The sequence below is a fragment of the Artemia franciscana genome, chromosome 19, assembly GCF_032884065.1.
Source record: "Artemia franciscana chromosome 19, ASM3288406v1, whole genome shotgun sequence".
Classification (NCBI taxonomy): Eukaryota; Metazoa; Arthropoda; class Branchiopoda; order Anostraca; family Artemiidae; genus Artemia; species Artemia franciscana.
In genome coordinates, this window is record NC_088881.1 from 11227294 (window position 1) to 11245590 (window position 18297).

Below are 18297 nucleotides of genomic sequence, written 5' to 3' on the forward strand. Positions count from 1 at the left end.
CAGTCCACTTGAAGCAACTGCGTGTCATGCAGAGGATGATACTGCGAGTGATGACCGGAAATAGCAATGAAACATCAATTAGATCTCCATATTAAATAATTTTTTTTTTAACTGAAAGTAAGGAGCGACATTGAAACTTCAAACGAACAAAAATTATTTAGTCAAACAGTTCGTGGTAACGAACTGTAGTATGGAGCGAACCGGCTCAATAGTAACCGAAACTCTAAAAAATCGAATTTTGATACCAATAGTTACATCAAAAGAATTGTATTTTAATGCTGATTTTAAATATAAAAGTTTCATCAAGTTCAGTTATACCCATCAAACATTACGAGCCTGAGAAAATGTGCCTCATTTTAGAAAATAGGGGAAACACCCCTAAAAGTCATACAATCTAAACGAAAATCACACCATTAGATTCAGCGTATCAGAGAACCCTACTGTAGAAGTTTCAAGCTCCTATCTACAAAAATGTGGAATTTCACATTTTTTGCCAGAAGACAGATCACGGATGTGTGTTGATTTGTTTTTTTGTTTGTTTTTCCGTTTTTTTCCCAGGGGTGATCGTATCGACTGAGTGGTCCTAGAATGTCGCGCGAGGGCTTTCTAACGGAAACTAAAAGTTCTAGTGCCCTTTTTAAGTGACCAAAAAAATGGAGGGCACCTAGGCCCCCTCCTACGCTCATTTTTCCCTAAAAGTCACTGGATCAAAATTCTGAGATATCCATTTTATTCACCATAGTCGATAAACCTAATTACCATGTCTATAGGGACAACTTACTCCCCCGTGGTCACTGTGGGAGGGGCTGCAAGTTACAAACTTTGACCTGTGTTTACGTATAGTAATGGTTACTGCGAAGTGTATTGACGTTTTCAGGGGTATTTTTCTGTTTAGGGGGAGATTTGAGGGGGGTTACGTGGGAGGATGTTTCCATGGAGGAACTTGTCATGGGGGAAGAGAATTTCAATGAAGGGAGCGCAGGATTTTCCAGCATTATTTGAAAAAACAAGGAACAAAAATATGAAAAGTTTTTTCTACTGGAAGTAAGGGGCAGCATTAAAACTTAAAACGAACAAAAATTATAACGCAAATGAGGGTTTTACCTCCTCGTTATACCTCACTCTTTACGCTAAAGTATTTTTAGTAATTTCAACTGTTTATTCTACGGCCTTTGTGATTCAGAGCTCATTCTTGAGGAATAGGGACAAAATTTAAGCTTTAGGGTAAAGAACGAGGTATCGAAGAGGGTCGAACCCCTTCGTACACGTAATAAAAACATACGAATATAGAAGTTCGTTACGTAAATTAATTCGTAAGTTATGTATATTTTTTACCAATTAAAACGTTTGTAAAAAATTAAAAGTTGTAGCTGCTTTTTTTAAGTAATCCAAAAATTGGAGGGCAACTGGGCATCCTCTCTCGCTCCTTTTTTCTCAAAATCTCCCGATTAATTGCAATTAATTAATATGCAAATTTCGTTTTAATTATTTATGTGCGGAGAGCCAAGATCAAAACATGCATTAATTCAAAAACGTCCAGAAATTAAATAAAAAACAAGTTTTTTAAATGAAAGTAAGGAGCAACATTAAAACTTAAAACGAACAGAAATTACTCTGTATATAAAAGGGGATTTTCCTCCTCAACGCCCCGCTCTTTATGCTAAAGTTTCTTACTGTTTTAAAAATAGAGTTAAGAGAAACAGTGAAACTTTAGCGTAAAGAGCGGGGTGTTGAGGAGGAACAGCCCCTTTCATATACGGAGTAATTTCTGTTCGTTTTAAGTTTTAATGTTGCTCCTTACTTTCATTTAAAAAAACTTGTTTTTTTATTTAATATATGGAAGGGACTGTCCCTTCCTCAACATCCCGCTCTTTCCGCTAAAGTTTTTTTTATTGTTTTAGAAAAAAAAGTTGTGAGAAAGAGTGAAACTTTAGCGTAAAGAGCGGGGCTTTGAGGAGGGGACAGTCCCTTTTATATACAGAATAATTTTTGTTGTTTTTAAGTTCTAATTTCTCTCTTTACTTTCAGTTAAAAAAACTTGTCTTTTTTATTTAATTTCTGAACGTTTTTGAATTAATGCAGGCTTTCTCAAGTTTTGATCGGATGATTTTGAGGAAAAAAGGGGCGGTTGAGGGGACCTGGATACCCTCAAATTTTTTTGGTTACTTAAAAAGGCCACTAGAACTTTGAAATTTATTTTTAGCCTCATTATTAGTAATAAATATACGTAACTTACAAATTAACTTACATAACGAACTTCCTATATTCATATATTTTTCTTTCGTTTATCGGGGAAGGGGATTGGTCCCCTCGTCAATAGCTCATTCTTGATACTAAAGCTCAAATTTTGTTCCAATTCTTTAAGAATGACCTCTGAAACACAAATGACCTTTAATTAGAATAAATAGCTCTTTCGAAATTACTAAAATACTTTAGTGTAAAGAGCGAGGTAATGAAGAGGGAACGAACCCTCTCATATACGTAATGATTTATGTTTGTCTGAAGTCCTATTGTTCCTTTTTTTCAATTGAAAAAAAAATTGATTTAATTTCTGAACCTTTTTGAATTACTGAAGATTTGATTTTGGCTCACCGTACATGAATAATTAAAGCGAAAGATAGATATTAAAATTCCTTTTATTTTGGCTAAATGGCTTTCTCAAAGTTTTGATCGGACGATTTTGAGATAAAAACGATGGGGGAGGGGGCCTAGTTGCTCTCAATTTTTTTTTATTTACTCAAAAAGGAACTAGCTCTTTTGAAATTACTAAAAATACTTGAGCGTAAAGAGCGAGGTATTGACCAAAGGACGAACCCCCTCATATGCGTAATGATTTCTGTTTGTTTTAAGTTCTAATGTTGCTCCTTATTTTCAGTTGAAAAAACTTGTTTTTTTATTAATTTCTGATTTTTGTATAAATAATGCTGGAAAATCAAGCGCCCCCTTAATGGAAATTCTCTCCCTCCATGATTAATTCCTCCATGGAAAGATCTCTAAGGTTATCTCTGACCCCCCCTCCACAACAATAAAAATACCCCCTGAAAACATCATTATACTTCGTCAATAGCCAATGGTATATGTAAGCAATGGGCAAAGTTCGTAACTTGCAGCCCTTCCCCCGGGGACTGTGGGGGTTTAAGTTGTCTTGAAAGACATATTTATTTAGTTTTCGACAATGCTCAACAAAATGGCTATCTCAAATTAATTATCCGTCTCAAATTAATTAATTATCCGGTGACTTTGAGATAAAAATGAGCTGAGGAAGGAGCCTAGTTGCCCCCTAGTTTTTTTTGTCATTTAAAAAGGGCACACAAAGCTTTAATTTCTGTTAGAATGTAACCTATTGCGACACTTTAAGACCACTGGGTTGATATGATAACCCCTGAAAAAAAAAAAAAAAACAAAAAAAAAAACACGCATCTGTGATCTTTCTTCTGGCGAAAAATACAAAGTTCCACATTTTTGCAGATAGGAGCTTGAATCTTCTACAATAGGGTTTTCTGATAAGCTGAATGTGATGGTGTAGTTCTCATTAAGATTGTATTACTTTTAAGGGGAAAATAATTTTTCAAAAATAAGGCAACTTTTCTGAGTCTCATAACTTTCTTGGGTAGGACTAAACTTAATGAAACTTATATGTTTAAAATCAGCATAAAAATTTAATTCCTTTGATGTATATATTGGTATCAAAATTCAGTTTTTATGGCACTTGGTATTTACCAAGTGACATATAGCGATCGCAAATTCTGTCGGTATGTCTGTTGGTCCCGGTTTTGCTAGTTTTGGCACTTCCAGATAAGCTAGAACGATGAAATTCGGCAGGTTCATCAGAAACCATACAAGATTACATTATAAATGGTTGTTTTCCCGATTCGAATATCAGGGGGGGGGACGTTTAGTTCGGAAAAATTAGAAATAAAGAGGTATTTTTAACTTACGAACGGCTGATCAAATCTTAATGAAATTTGACATCTAGAAGGATATCCTGTCTCAGAGATCTAATTTCAAATCCAAAATGGATCTGGTGACATTGGGGGGAGTCGGAGGGGAAATCTAAAATCTTGGTAAACGCTTAGAGTGGAGGGATTCGGATGAAATTTGGTTGGAAAAATAACGATAAGTACTAGATACGTGATATAACTGGAATAGATCCGCTCTCTTTGGGGGGGGGGGGGGGTAGGGGAAGGGTTAATTCTGAAAAATTAGAAAAAATCAGGGATTTTCAACTTAGGAGTGATCGGATCTAAATTTAACTTAATATTTAGAAGGACCTCGTAACTCAGATCTCTTAATTTAAATCCTGATTGGATCCAGTGTTATTGGGGAGAGTTGGGGGGGGGAATCTTGAAAAACGCTTAGAGGGGAGAGATCAGGATGAAACTTGGTGGGAAGACTAAGCACTAGTCCAAGACACGTAATTGACATAACCGGACTGGATCTGCTCTCTTTGGGGGAGTTGGGGGGAGGGGGTAATTCGGAAAAATTAGAAGAAAGGAGGTATTTGTAACTTACGAACGGGTGATCAGATCTTAATGAAATTTTATATTTAGAAGTATCTTGTGCTTCAGAGCTTTTATTCTACATCCTGGCCATATTTGGTGAGAGTCGTTGAGAGTTGGAGGGGGAAACTGGAAATCTTGGAAAACACTTAGAGTGGAGAGTTCGGGATGAAACTTGTTGGGTAGAATAAGCAAATGTCGTAGATACGTGATTGACATAACTGGAGTGGATCTGCTCTCTTTAGGGGAGTTAGGGGGATCCAGTGCGTTGGCGAGTTTGGTGCTTCTGGACGTGCTAGGACGATAAAAATTGGTACGTGTGTCAGGGACCTGCACAAATTGATTTGATAAAGTGGTTTTCCCCGATTCGACCATCTGGGGGGCTGAAGGGAGAGGAAAAATTTGAAAAAATGAGTTATTTTCAACTTACGAGTGGGTGACCGGATTTTAATGAATTTTGATATTTAGAAGGGCTTCGTGTCTCAGAGCTCTTGTTTTAAATCCCGACCTGTATTAAGCCTCTGATTTTCCTTTTAAATCAATCTATTCATTTTCAAAATTTTGCTAGTGCTCATGCCATATGAGCTCTTGGCTCTTAGCTCTTCTGACCTCGTCACAAGTTGAGCTCTTAGCTCTTGTTTAGAACTTCGGTAACTATTGAGCCGGGTCGCTCCTTACTGCAGTTCCTTACCACGAACTGTTTGATAGTTAAATATTATCTCCATGTCAGGTCAAGGAAAATTTTTATCAAGCATTATTCATGTAAAGTATTATTCAAAATTAGTTCCTAAGTGTTTCCTAAATTTATTTACTTCTGGTAATGAAATACACAATTATGCTAAACGATATGCAACTAAAGTGAGAAAACCTCAAGTCGTCAGAACTAGATCTATATTTTTAATATATGATACTGGGCCAAATGTTTGGAATAGTTTGCCGAATTTTTTAAAAAGTCAGCAAATTTGTGATGTTTCCGTAGAGATTATGAAACAGTTTGTCTCCAGTTGTATGATTTTTGAAAAGAAGTTAAACTGAATCTCTTTCGCTCTCAAGTCCCCACCAAAAAAAACACATTTAATGGAGATAAATTGTGTAATTTTTGCTGGATGAAAATATTTGGCTGCCAGATAGAGGGAGGGAAAGGGGTGTTAAGGCCCTGAAACCCCAAAATTTATTAGGTTTTAAAATTTCTTCATGGATTTTTACTTGATTCTCCAGGTTTATATTAGTTGTTTCACTGCACCCAATCCCAAGAACAAATAGGGTTTTATGACTTAAACTCTTAGGTATTGCTATATTGCTGAATCGTACTTGTTTACGTAAAAAGAAAATATATACGTGTTCTTATAATATCTCTTGTTTTTCTAAAAGCCAAAGAAAGTTTCAGACAAATAATATTTATTCCTTAAATATTTTATTCAAAAATTTAAATTGATACTGGGTTCTTAACATTTTACATTTAGAAACAGGTGCGCCAATCAAGAGGGGGTAGCAGGGTGGGGGCGATTGTTCTCCCTCCTAGTTTTGGAAAAAAAACACCTTTTTATTTCAGTTTCATAGCTGTTTTCTATTTTAGCTATGTGCTATATTACACTAGCTAGACTCGCTAACTGGTCGTTTTATTTGTCACCCCTATGCTTTGTTTTTTTCACAGCTATCCTCAAACTCCTAAAATGGTGTCAGATAGAAACACAAAGTAAACCATCAAAAGCACCTAAAGCCCTCTAAAAGAAACTTACAGTCCCTTGGCTTGAACAACAAGGTGAATCCATTGACTTGAAAAAAAGGAAAGTGGGTACAATCACTATGTATCGAAAGCATCTTTTTTCCATTTCTTCTTCTTCACAGCTAGCAAGACATCATAGAGAGCTTTTCAATGGCTTATTTATAAAAAAAAAAATTGCTACATATAATACCTTTCATAATTAACAAAAAATCACTTTTGGAAATAATGTTAATCCTTGTTGCAGCAGTAGCTGCAATCTAATATATGGTTACTGGGGTAGCTGCTAATTAAAAGGAATAACATCTTTGTTTACACCCCTTATTGTTATATTTGCTCAGTGTTATTCAGTTTTTGTTTCTTCATTTAAAAATATTGAAAAAAACTCTTGCCTTCCCCCCCTATGTTTTTGTGAATCGGTGTCACTGTTAAGGAAGGAAATTGCTTCCTTGCAAATTATGAAAAATGGGTAAAAAGGAAACCTGTTTTGAATACTGTTGTCTCTAACATCTGTTTTGATATTATATTTGAAAATTAATTTGACAATTAAGAATGGCAAAAAAAAATCCGCTAACCTGTTTCTTTGCGGTAAAATACCGTTAAAGACATGGCAGATGAAAGAGAGATGTAGGATGTATCTACTGCCAGACTTCGTATCACCGGAACCAATCTCTTGCAGTACCGCAACTGGAGATGGCTAAGAATTAAATATTTGGCACTTTTGAAGTTCTTTAACAGTTTATCCTGCTTGGAAGTTCTTCGCTTCGTTTACAGGTGTTTCCTAATTGGCGGTCTTTTATCAAAGCCAGGCGCCTGATTTTCTAAGGAAAATCATTTCCCGGCGGTATTTCTTGGTTTCCTGAGAGGATGTTGAGAAATCAATAGATGTTTCTTCTAATTTTTACGTTTCGCAAGAATTATTAATTATTTAATATTTATCGGAAGTGCCATGCAATGATGACAACACAATTTGACAGTTCTTGAGAAAATCTACGAATGAAACTTGTTGGTAGTAGTAGTTTTGGCTTTATGTTAAAAGAGGAAGGCACTAATAATGCTTAATATCCATGGTGTTTAGTTTTGTTTTAGGTGATTACCTCTTCGGAAAATACCCTCCCCCCTGGAAAACAAACCCCGTAAAATACACCACAGAAAAATACCCTCCAGAAAATCCCCCTCGTTGAAAATATCCCCCGCAGAAAATATCCCCCGCAGAAAATATCCCCCCCCCAGAAAATGCCACCACAGAAAATACCTACCACAGTATTTTCAATACCGCGCAGCAAAATAACCCCGTTGAAAATCCCCCCCCAGCAAAAAATAGGATTTCTGAATTTGAGAATTTTATTTGAGTTGGGTTTTCTTAGTTCCGTTGAGAAGTGCTATGGAAAATAAAAAAGAGGAATTTACAAACCATAAGTATTTTAAAACTTAAAAAAAACGCAAATCCATTGTTGTTGACAAAATTTCCACATCAACCTTTGCATTTTTTGGAAGTAGCGGGCGTCAAATTAAAGAAAAAGAAGAAGAGAAAATGTACCTAGTCAAACTCAAAACGAATAAAAATTAAAAAGAGTAGAGCTGAAAACCCCCTTGTCTTCTCAGCTCAAAAAATAATTTGCACTTTCCAAACAAAAAAGAAAGAAAAACGAATATATGTGGATTGTCAGTTTAATGCACACGTTCTTGTTTTTGTTTTCATTAAAGTGGAAATTATGGTTTGGTCTTGGGAAGGTGTGGAGGATGTCAGTCCCATTCATGTTAATTTTTGCTCGTTTTGAGTTTCCATTGGTTATTTATTCATCTGTTCGTTTTGGGTTTAATGCATTTATTAATGGTGATTTATGGTAGTTTTACGCTTTGACGATTATTTGAATTTTTCTACCCATTTTTGGCTTAATCGAGCTCTTCACTTCTGTTTGGAAATATTTTCTGTAGCTACACGTATCAAAAACAAATATTTATTCATAATTAAAATGAAATAAAAATATCGAAAACAAATGAAGTTGTTTATTAGCAGGCTAATAAAACAGCAAAAATAAGAAAAAGAACAGTTTAAGGAAATTAATATATCAGGCAGCTTGTGTTAATGAACTGTAAGTAAGGAGCGACTCGGCACAATAATAACTAAAACTCTAAAACAGCGAAATTTTGTGACCAATAGATCCAAATAATTGGCTTATTATGCTGATTCCAAATATAAACTTTCATTAAGTTTAGTGTTACCTATCAAAGGCTACAAGCCTAAGAAAATTTGCCTGATTTTCGGAAAAGGGCAGAAAACCCCCCTAAAAGTAAAATAATCTTAATAAAAATCACACCAGATGATTCAAAGTAATTTTAGAGGTTTCAATATCCTATCTGCAACAACGTGGAATTTTGTGTTTTGCCAAAAGAAAGACCACGGATGCGTATTTATTAGTTCGTTTTATTTTTTTCCACAGGGGTGATCGTATGATCCTAGAGTATAGGGAGAGAGCCCAGATTCAAAAGAAAATTTTCTAGTGCCCTTTCAAAGTAACCAAAAAGATTGAAGGGCTCATTGTTTTCTCGAAATATTTTGGTGAAAATTTTGAGATATCCATTTTTTAGCATAGGCTACTTGGTAGACCCAATCACAATGCATTTGGAGATTAACTGACACCCCATAACCCCTGGGAAAAGGTCTTTAACTTATAAAATATACCCATTGTTTACGTGCAATATTTGTTATTGGGATGTGTATATACATTATTTGGGTGGAGACGGGGTCGAATTCTATGCCAAGGCAATTTTGTAAAGGGAACATTTTCTATGGAAAAGCAAGTTTACAGGGGCTGAAATTTTCATGAAAAATTTTAAGTGAGTGAATTTTCCAGAATTCCTATACAAAATTACTTTATAAATTTCTTGCTTTCTCTTTGCCGACTCAGTTTTATTCGAGATGTTAAGGTAATTGTCCCGGGAAATGTTTCACAGGAATTGAATTATCTAGAGGCTATTTCTGTGGGGAGGAGGAATTTTTCTGTGGAGGTGGAGCCAGGTTTCCGGGCATTTCTATAAAAAAACGATCAGCATTTAAATAATAAAACACGTTTTTCAACTGTAAGGATCAAAATTAAAACTTAAAACAAACAGAAATTATAGTGTATATGGGGGATGTTGCCCCCTGATCGCCATCTTGTTTTTTATGCTAAAATTTGATTTCCTGAAATTAAATCATGGGTTAAAATGTCAGCAGCACATAGAGGTTTACTAGCAGATAATATCACTGAGTTATGTGTTAAAAATGCAGCAAATTAAATGATATATACATCAAATAACTGGCACAGTCAAACAAGAAGTCAAATAGATGGCACAGTCAAACAAGAAGTCAAATAGATGGCACACTGCACTAGGCTGTAAACGTGCAGTCGCACAGTGTTGTTACGAAAATGTACACGAATTCTTTTTATTCTTTTGAGTATATTCCCTGGTAAAAACACATGGTTTGCGGTCCAAAGCCCTAACAATCTCAATATTATTACTTATTTTATTTTCCTTATTTGGTGAATCTGATTTCCACCCCTACGTTTCTCCCGTCTACCCTAAAAATTCACAGGAAATGTTCGTGTACGTCTCTTAATTCAGTGATTCTAAACTTGGGGCATGTAGTAGTATTGGAAGGTCGTTACTTTGTGTGTCGTTTAAGCTGAAAACTTTTTCAGACTCGTAATAAAGTAAGGTTATGTCAGTTAAGCTCAAATCTTTTTCCTTTATATATTTTTATTCTTCATGTTTGTAACAATTCTATGCGACTGCATGGTTGCAGCCTACAGCTATGTGCCATCTATTTGAATTCCTGTTTGACTTTCTCATTTATATATATATATATATATTATATATATATATATATATATATATATATATATATATAGCTATATATATATATATATATATATATATATATATATATATATATATATATATATATATATATATATATATATATATATAATGAAAATGTACAAGAATTTTTTTTAACTTCCAATTTCTCACCATACGTCTATACTAGATATAGACCCCAGAGCTTTATCATCAAGATAATAGGTGAACGTTGTTCATTGTAAAAATGGTTTATACTTCCTATTTCAGAACATTAGCTCAGGTAAATTTTTGTATTTATATTTATGTTTTTGGGTTTTTTTTTCTGTCATCTATCAGTTCTAAAATTAGATTTTCTTCTGTTAAACCTTTGAAAGTGAAGTGAACAGTAAATTTGAATTCACCATCCGTACGATTCTTCAATATACATTCTGTACGACTGCATGGTTGCAGCTTAGAGCAGTGTGCCATCTATTTAACTTTGCCAGTTTATTTTATTTGTGGATCATAGAATTTGCTGTTTTTTTAACACATAACTCTGTCTGTGCTATTATCTGTTAGTAAACCACTATGTGCTGCTGGCATTTTATCACAAAATCTAGAACACATCGAGACTATTGATTCAGAAAAATATTGAAACACGATGAAAGTGGAAGACCAGCAATCACATTTCAGTCAATGGATAAACACATTATCGACTTTGATTGCATTTCTATTGTTGAAAAATCCTTGGCTGATTGGAGATTGTCCAGTCAGTAAATAAACATTCGATGTTTTATTTCCGCATTCTTGTAAACAACAGGGTGACAGAGAAAGTAAAGTAAACACGCAGCTCTACTTGGTGAATTGAGTAACCAAGTTAACTAAAGACACCTGGAACCTTCAGCCAGAAGCACTTTCTGTCACAAATATAAATATGTTTCTGTTTTTACTCTTGTTCTTCGGATGAAAGCGCTTCTTCAGCCATTCTTTGTGTTTCCTCCATGATAGAGTGAAGCACGAGAATATTTTAAGCTAGAAAGTTGAAACTGATGAACTTATTGTAGCGTATTAAAGAGCTGATATTCGTATCCATTAATTTGATTAGCAATTGTAGCACTGCGAAATGAACCCTAAATTATGCTACTTCTGCAATGACAAAGAAAATACAAGAAAAGGTCATTTTTTGAATTCACTAACAAAATAGGGCCCAAAAGAGTTTGCAGATCTGCTCATACGACACTTCACAGATTATATTTTGTTCTGACACCCGGTAAGTCTGTTGATTGGGGAAGAATAGACGAATTTGTCTCGTTTTCTTATATTGATGTTTCTCGGTAAGTCTTGTAAGTCTTTTGATTGGGGAAGAATAGACGAATTTGTCTCGTTTGCTTATATTGATGTTTCTCGGTAAGTCTGGTAAGTCTGTTGACTGGGGAAGAATAGACGAATGTGTCTCGTTTGCTTATATTGATGTTGCGATTTAAAAAAAAATGGGATTACCTGAACAAAGTGTGTTAGTTTACAGCTCAATGTCCCAATCGTAGAAACTATAACGCAGTAACAGTATCATTTTAGAAGCACATTTTTGAATATCTTATGTTTTCGCTGACAAATAAGCAGAATTCTGAATCTATAACCCGGGCTGGCTAGGCTCTATGTATTAGGCTGTCTGTTTTGACAAAAACTTGAATCTTGATTGGGATGCGTTTCTGTTTATTGCCTTGTAAATGACAAGATCCATAATTTATGTTGCTGATCTTGAGGCTAGGGCTCAGCTACATTTCTGTTTTTTTTTCTACCAACTCCAAAAACAACGCATCACCATTTGGAACAGTCGGCAGCTTTTCGTATCCTGCTTTATCCGGAACGCAGTTTTAATATATAACTGTTTCCTTTATCCGGAAACAGTTGTGTATATCTTCGTTAGTGTGATAGTTTCGCTGTTTCTTTTTCCTTTTACTCCACGGTATCGACACAATGTCAACAGTTTAATTTTTTTGGGGTTATAAAAGTAATTATTATTATTATTCATGCATCTTTGGGACATCATAATGAAATTTTAATTTCCATTAACCATCCTAATCCAAAAATCATTTTAGTTTATATATTATATGTAGACACTTGCATTTTTCATGTCACCGTTATACATTCGTTCAAGGCCGTGTCTAGGGGAGGGGTATACTGGGCCTGAACTCCCCCTCCCCCAGAAATTTTTGTCCGACTCGTTAAAACGTAGCCTACCATAAAAAACAGCATTCAAACAAATTACTGAAATGCTTTTTAAAGTTTTCTTTTTGTAACCTCTCCACCAAAAAAAAGAATAACCTGCTCTCTCGAACAAAATTCCTAGATGCGCCCTTGCATCCTTTATATTCTTGTTTCATGCATTAGTTTCTAAATATAATACAAGGGAACCAAGCTTCGCTCAGTGAAAAAAGAGTTTCTTTAAGAGCTTTAATTTAGTTTAATTTTTTCAGTGAAACTGATTGAATATTTATATTGACAAATTACTCTCTGCAATTAACAATCAAATTAAATTGCAATATACTGTTTAAAATATTTAGCACAGACCTTTATCTTGACCACAATTAATTATAATTATTCCAAATATCTGTGACGCCATTCATCAGAAAATATAGCATAAATTAGACTATTAAAGAAGCATAAATGAAAAATTCACCTCCGATGCCCTATCCATTGCACTAATCAGCATAAAAAAAATAATAAAGGGAATACAATGACTAGAAATGCACGTGAATGTACACTTCTAATCATTAGAAATGCACGCACACTTCAGTACGCGTCCATCGATTGCGACCAATCTCTTTCTAGATACCATTTTGAAGCAGTATAGCAAAACCTAATAAAGGCAATACAATGATTAGAAATGCACATGATTGTTATGCCGTTCATATGAAATTTTCTTTTCCAAAAGTAAGGCTCAAAACAAAATTTCCTAAGGTCGTCATGTAGCCTGCCTAGACTGTGTTTTTTTTACAATGGAAAAATAAACTTTGCCGATGTTATAATTGCTCTAAAAAACCCTCGTGAAAACAATTTAATGTGACAATTCTCTTGCGTACTTACATCACTGCACAGAAATTTATTTAACACACACTGGAACTTTTAAGAATTTACTTTGTTTATACCCGCTTCTAACCTTCAGGTTGAGAGTGGGTACAATTAGACTCAATCAAACCCAAAAGGATATAACCAACCTTCAGGCTAGCAGTTGGCTCTGATCAGCTAATTTCAGTTTTAAGACGAGTTGTATGTGTATATTAAGGGGACTGAGAGTGACAAACGAATTTTATAAAAGTTGTAACCCATCTAGATCGTTTTTTCATACCGGAAAATGTTAATATGCTAGTTTTGAGAAAAAAAGTAGACATTTTCAGTAAAAATATATACATGTATTTAATATAAAATATATACAAAATATAAAATATATACAAATATAAAAATATATATACATATACAAATATATACACCCATGTACCATAAATGCTCGTTTAATAAAATATATATCCATATTTTCTTTCTTTACAGGTTAATGGGACGCCTGACGACGTCTCCTCACTTTTGCCACCTGGAAAGGACTTAAATAAGATGTATGGTGTCACTCCATCAGACATAGACAAGTACTCCAGAGTAGTCTTTCCCGTATGTTTTATATGTTTTAATTTAATGTATTGGATCATATATCTCCATATATCTGATGTAGTGGCTGAAGACCTTACATTTTTTAAGAAAGAGTAAATACTCTCAAGTGAAATTCTTCTTCAGTATTTTTATTGGTTTTTAATTCAAAGACGAAATGTCAGTGAATACCGAACTAATGCCAAAACATTCTACGTTAAACCAGTGATTTGTAAGTTGATATCCCGGTGGACAAGCTTATTTTAAGCCCTGTTATGATTTTTGTCAGTGTGAATGGACGTGAATTCTACTATACTACAATTTAGAAATTCACTAGCTCTGTGCAATATTCTTGAGGTAACTAACGGCATACTGATGTTTATTCTAAAGATCGTAGCTGTAACTTATCAAATACACTATTTCCGTAAAACTACTACTACTACTGCTAGCAACTCACTGCAGCGTCAAACCACTTGAAACCAACACAGCTACGTACGCTCCTCCTCCATCTCAATCAATTCAAAGCCTTCCTCTTTAAAGGCCTCCACAAACAAGGACGCAACCATGATTATATTCGGAAAAGGGGCTTACAAAAAACAACTTTATGAAACGCATCACAAATTTGTTTATGAATATTTTTGTTACACTTTCGTGATTCAGACACAAATCTTGGGGAGTGGGAGTTCAAACCTTGCATACCCTCCCCCCCCCCCCTATGAATACAACCTTGCCCGTATACAATATTTTTCGACTCCAAACGTTTTATGTAAAGAAGATGTATGAACTCAGAGTTTAGATTTTACAGTTTAAATGATAAGAATGTTTTTAACTAACGTAATACTTGTCTTGTTTATAATTAAAATTGTGATGTATAAAATTCTATCAGTGAATATTTCTTTTCAGTTTTGTATTTTATTTTTGTCGGTCTTCGATACTTGATTTTCCCTTGTATTTTTGATTTCTAATTGAATAGACAAAGTCATATATATTTTTATTAACTTTAAAAAAATATTCGCGTCATGGGCAAAAGCATTTAAAATTGGACAAGAAATATTCTGTACTTTGGAAAGGTAAATAAAAAAACAGGATCTCTTAAGATAGCTTAATTTTAAAGTCCGTGATTAATTTGGAATAGTGGTGGCAAAGGTTTAAAGAAAGAATTGTTCGCTAGAAAGGATAGTTCTTTTTTTTTATCGAGTATTACACCAATTTATGCTTTTTGCATATTTTTGTTCTTCTAAGGGGAATAAATCCGCATACCCCCCTCCCTCTTTTAGGGCATCCTTAAGCGGTAAGATATGGCTTACAGACCGACATAACAATGCTTTGTTTGGTGTATTTTCTTTCAAAATTTTTTAACAATATGAATGCAATGCGCATAACACAATTTTGTGAAGGTATGGCCTTTTTGTAAATATGTTAACAAAATAGGTTTAAGAATATTTATGGTTCCAAATCTTATGATGTTTGTTCCCATAGTGGTATAGTGTTTCCAATATTAGGTATGGCCATCCGTCAAAGTGCTGTTCAAAAATATAACAAAATAAACAACGTGTGTTCAATACTGTTGATGCAAGCTTATATAGATAAATGGACAGTCGCTTGGACGAGTGATCGGCAATGAAGAAATGATTATATTAGCCAAATCAACTAGATAATTGATATTTCTTAGTGAATACTAATTTAAATTCATGCCTGTGATGATAATTTTTAGAGGTTTTTTTTGTGTGATGTATAGAGTCCAAAAAGCAGTGAAGTAGGTTTTTTTTATACAAGGGTGTCCAGCAGAAATTTTGCCATGGAAGATAGAGAAAATGAGTCTACAAGAAGACTTGAAGATATATTGCTTTTTGCCAGAAAAAATTGAAGTTTTTCCCAAATGTTATTGAATTCGCACCGTTTTCAATTTATTATTATCTGGGGGGGGGGGATATAATTTAATCCTTTTGGGAAATATTAATATTTTTGGCCAGAGTAATTATATAGCCTGGCAAATATTTGTTGTCTTTTTTTATTGAGAACCAAATGTCTTGATGGCTATGACTGACTTTATTTTAAGAAAATAGACAGAACAAAAACCTGATTTGTTATTTTGATGAAGCTATAGTAAATAGAGCGAAAAGCTTTAAGCTACAACACTTTTTACATGTAAACTCTCTATTTCTCTGTAATTTAATTTTAAGCCCAGTCCCTTCTTGGCAGTTGCCACTGCAACCACAATAAAATCTTGTTACTAGTAATAGAGTAGTATATGCAATTTCCCTTGAAGATTAAAATTATATTAACTGCAAGCCAAGAGCACACCCAAGGATTCACGTCTATGACCGCTCTCCCCTCCTCAAAACCTTTAATGCGAAAATTACCATAATATATGCGGCTTTCGGTTGTTTTTATTCACTGGAAAGACAGCATACATAGTAATAATTATTACTTTTTAAATTTTCAACAGTTAAATACCCCAGTCTGATACCCGCAGAATAAGAAAAAGGGAAAAGATATCAATCCTGTGTCCGTGTATAGTAGGGACCGTGTCTAATGGGACCTGTGACCTTGTCCCGTATCTAATAATAATTGGTAGCTTAAGGGTCATTTGAAGTTCTAAGTTTCAAATAGCTGTCTTCTTTTCCCAATAGGTTTGTTTTTTTTCTTTAGAAAAAAGATGACGACTTATGTGACATTTTTGAATCAGCTTTTAGCTTGCCACAAAGATTGCAAGTTTCAGATTTGTCACAAAATTACTGAAAATAAGATGTACATTAGCATCAGGGAGTAAGGAGAAACAATATTCTTTCATTTGGAATTTCTGGACTTATGATTGTGCTTATTTAAAACAAGAAAAAAATTCCTCTATGTTAGAAATGACTGCTTTTTGGCTAGTAAACTGTGACCAGGGCTGTATCCAAGGAGATTACCCTATTTAAGCCCTCTCCCCTAATTTTGGCCTGATTCATAAATAAGTCATAGAAATACATTAAAAATTTTTTTGATGTGTTTTGTTAAGTCTTTTAAGCAGCCACTCCTCCCCAACACAATCCTGGATACGGCATTGGCTGTGACTCTAGGACATGTCCTAAATAATGTTTTTTTTTTGTGTTTGTGTTTGCTTATACCTGTCATTTACTTATGAACAAGTATTATAAATATTTGGTAGATTTGATGAAGTAGAGCAATCGAATATGTTGTGTACTATCAACTGTGTTAACTTGTGTTAAACGCTCACCTGTTCTTGCAATAACAATTTAAGAAAAATTGTTGTTTTTCAGTTTACGAATAGAATGCAGAACTTAATTCAAAAATCAAACACAATCTTCAATTCAAACACAATCTTTATTTACAGTCCTAATAAGGGGGGGGGGGTATTAATGGCAGGTTTGCTTCTCACTCAAATGGACTGTTTGTCTTGGCTTTTTCTGCAATTAGCCATGACTTGATGCCCATAACTATTCCATTTTCATTCAGAAATCAACGGAATAGTTATGGGGTTGGCTAATTGTAATGGCTAATTGTAGAAAAAGCCAAGACAGATAGTCCAACTGAGTGAGAAGCAAACCTGGCATTAACTCCCCACCCCCCTTATTAGTATTGTATAAAAAGATTGTATTTGAATTAAAGATTGTATTTGATTTTTGAATTAAAATAGAATAGTTATGGGTTAAAAAAAAATAGAAAGCGGTTAAAACAAAATATTATTTTCTTTTACTTCCATATAAAAAATGGTTTTAATTTCTTTGGTTAAACTCTCTACTGAGTTTTCATAAGCTTCATAACGAGTCTCGTAACGAGTTGACTCTGTACTTCCGCTATCTCTTAAGTCTATGTTAGAAAGTAATACCAAGTAGCCTCGCCTTATAAAACCCTTTTTGTTTTTACCGCGTGCAATTTTAAGCCAACCAGAGGAGCGGAAGCCTAATTTATACCTGATTGGTTCTTCTGTGTGAAATTTGAAGCCAGTAAAAAAGGACATTTTCAGCTACTTTTTTAAGATTTTTCTACGAAGAATTCAACGAAATTTTTCTGTCAAAGTGAATTCAATAGTATTCTTAACTTAATTACTTTCTTTAACAGAGCCAAGTATATGAATACTATATTACTCTTCTTTTCAAAAACTCTTACTTCAAAATGTGCTTTAATTTGAAAGTCACATTAGGTTTTTTAATATTAAAGATAAGAGTCCCAAAATGACAAAATAAAGTCTTTTAAGAAATAATTTTTAGCAACAACATATTCAAAAGTTATTTTCGGCGGAGGGTGGAAAGGCTTGGAAAACATACATAATACATGTATTTTAGGCCGCTTTCACTGAAGTTTTCTTTCATAACTCTGATTTTCAACAAAATGCAAAATTCCCACCATTTAAGTTTTATATGCTTTATTTAACAGTAATTTGGGCTTTAATTCAAATATTAGCCATAAAATCAAGTTCATAAAAGCTTCGTGCTTCGTGGAAAATTTTCAAATTTAGATTTTTTTTTTAAGTTTATTCCTCATTTGTCCTGGTTTTGTACTTCAGTATTACGATATTACGCCCTGATTTTGAAATAACAGGCCAAGACATCGTTTAAGAAAAAATTTGGTAAAAATTAATCAACAATTGTCGAATGTTTAGGTTTT

The 18297-nt window shown here is 34.0% G+C and overlaps 1 protein-coding gene across 4 annotated transcripts in view; it reads left to right on the plus strand.

Moving 5' to 3' along the window:
• Window positions 1–16935, plus strand: part of LOC136039285 (gamma-aminobutyric acid receptor subunit beta-like) — a 122202-nt gene extending 105267 nt beyond the window's left edge. For all 4 annotated transcript variants that reach the window (XM_065722872.1, XM_065722874.1, XM_065722873.1 and 1 more), the window contains one exon: window positions 13597–16935. In XM_065722872.1, the coding sequence (XP_065578944.1) occupies window positions 13597–13806 (210 nt within the window). In that variant the 3' untranslated portion in view covers window positions 13807–16935. The remainder of the gene's footprint in view (window positions 1–13596) is intronic.
• The last annotated feature ends 1362 nt before the right edge of the window (window positions 16936–18297 follow it).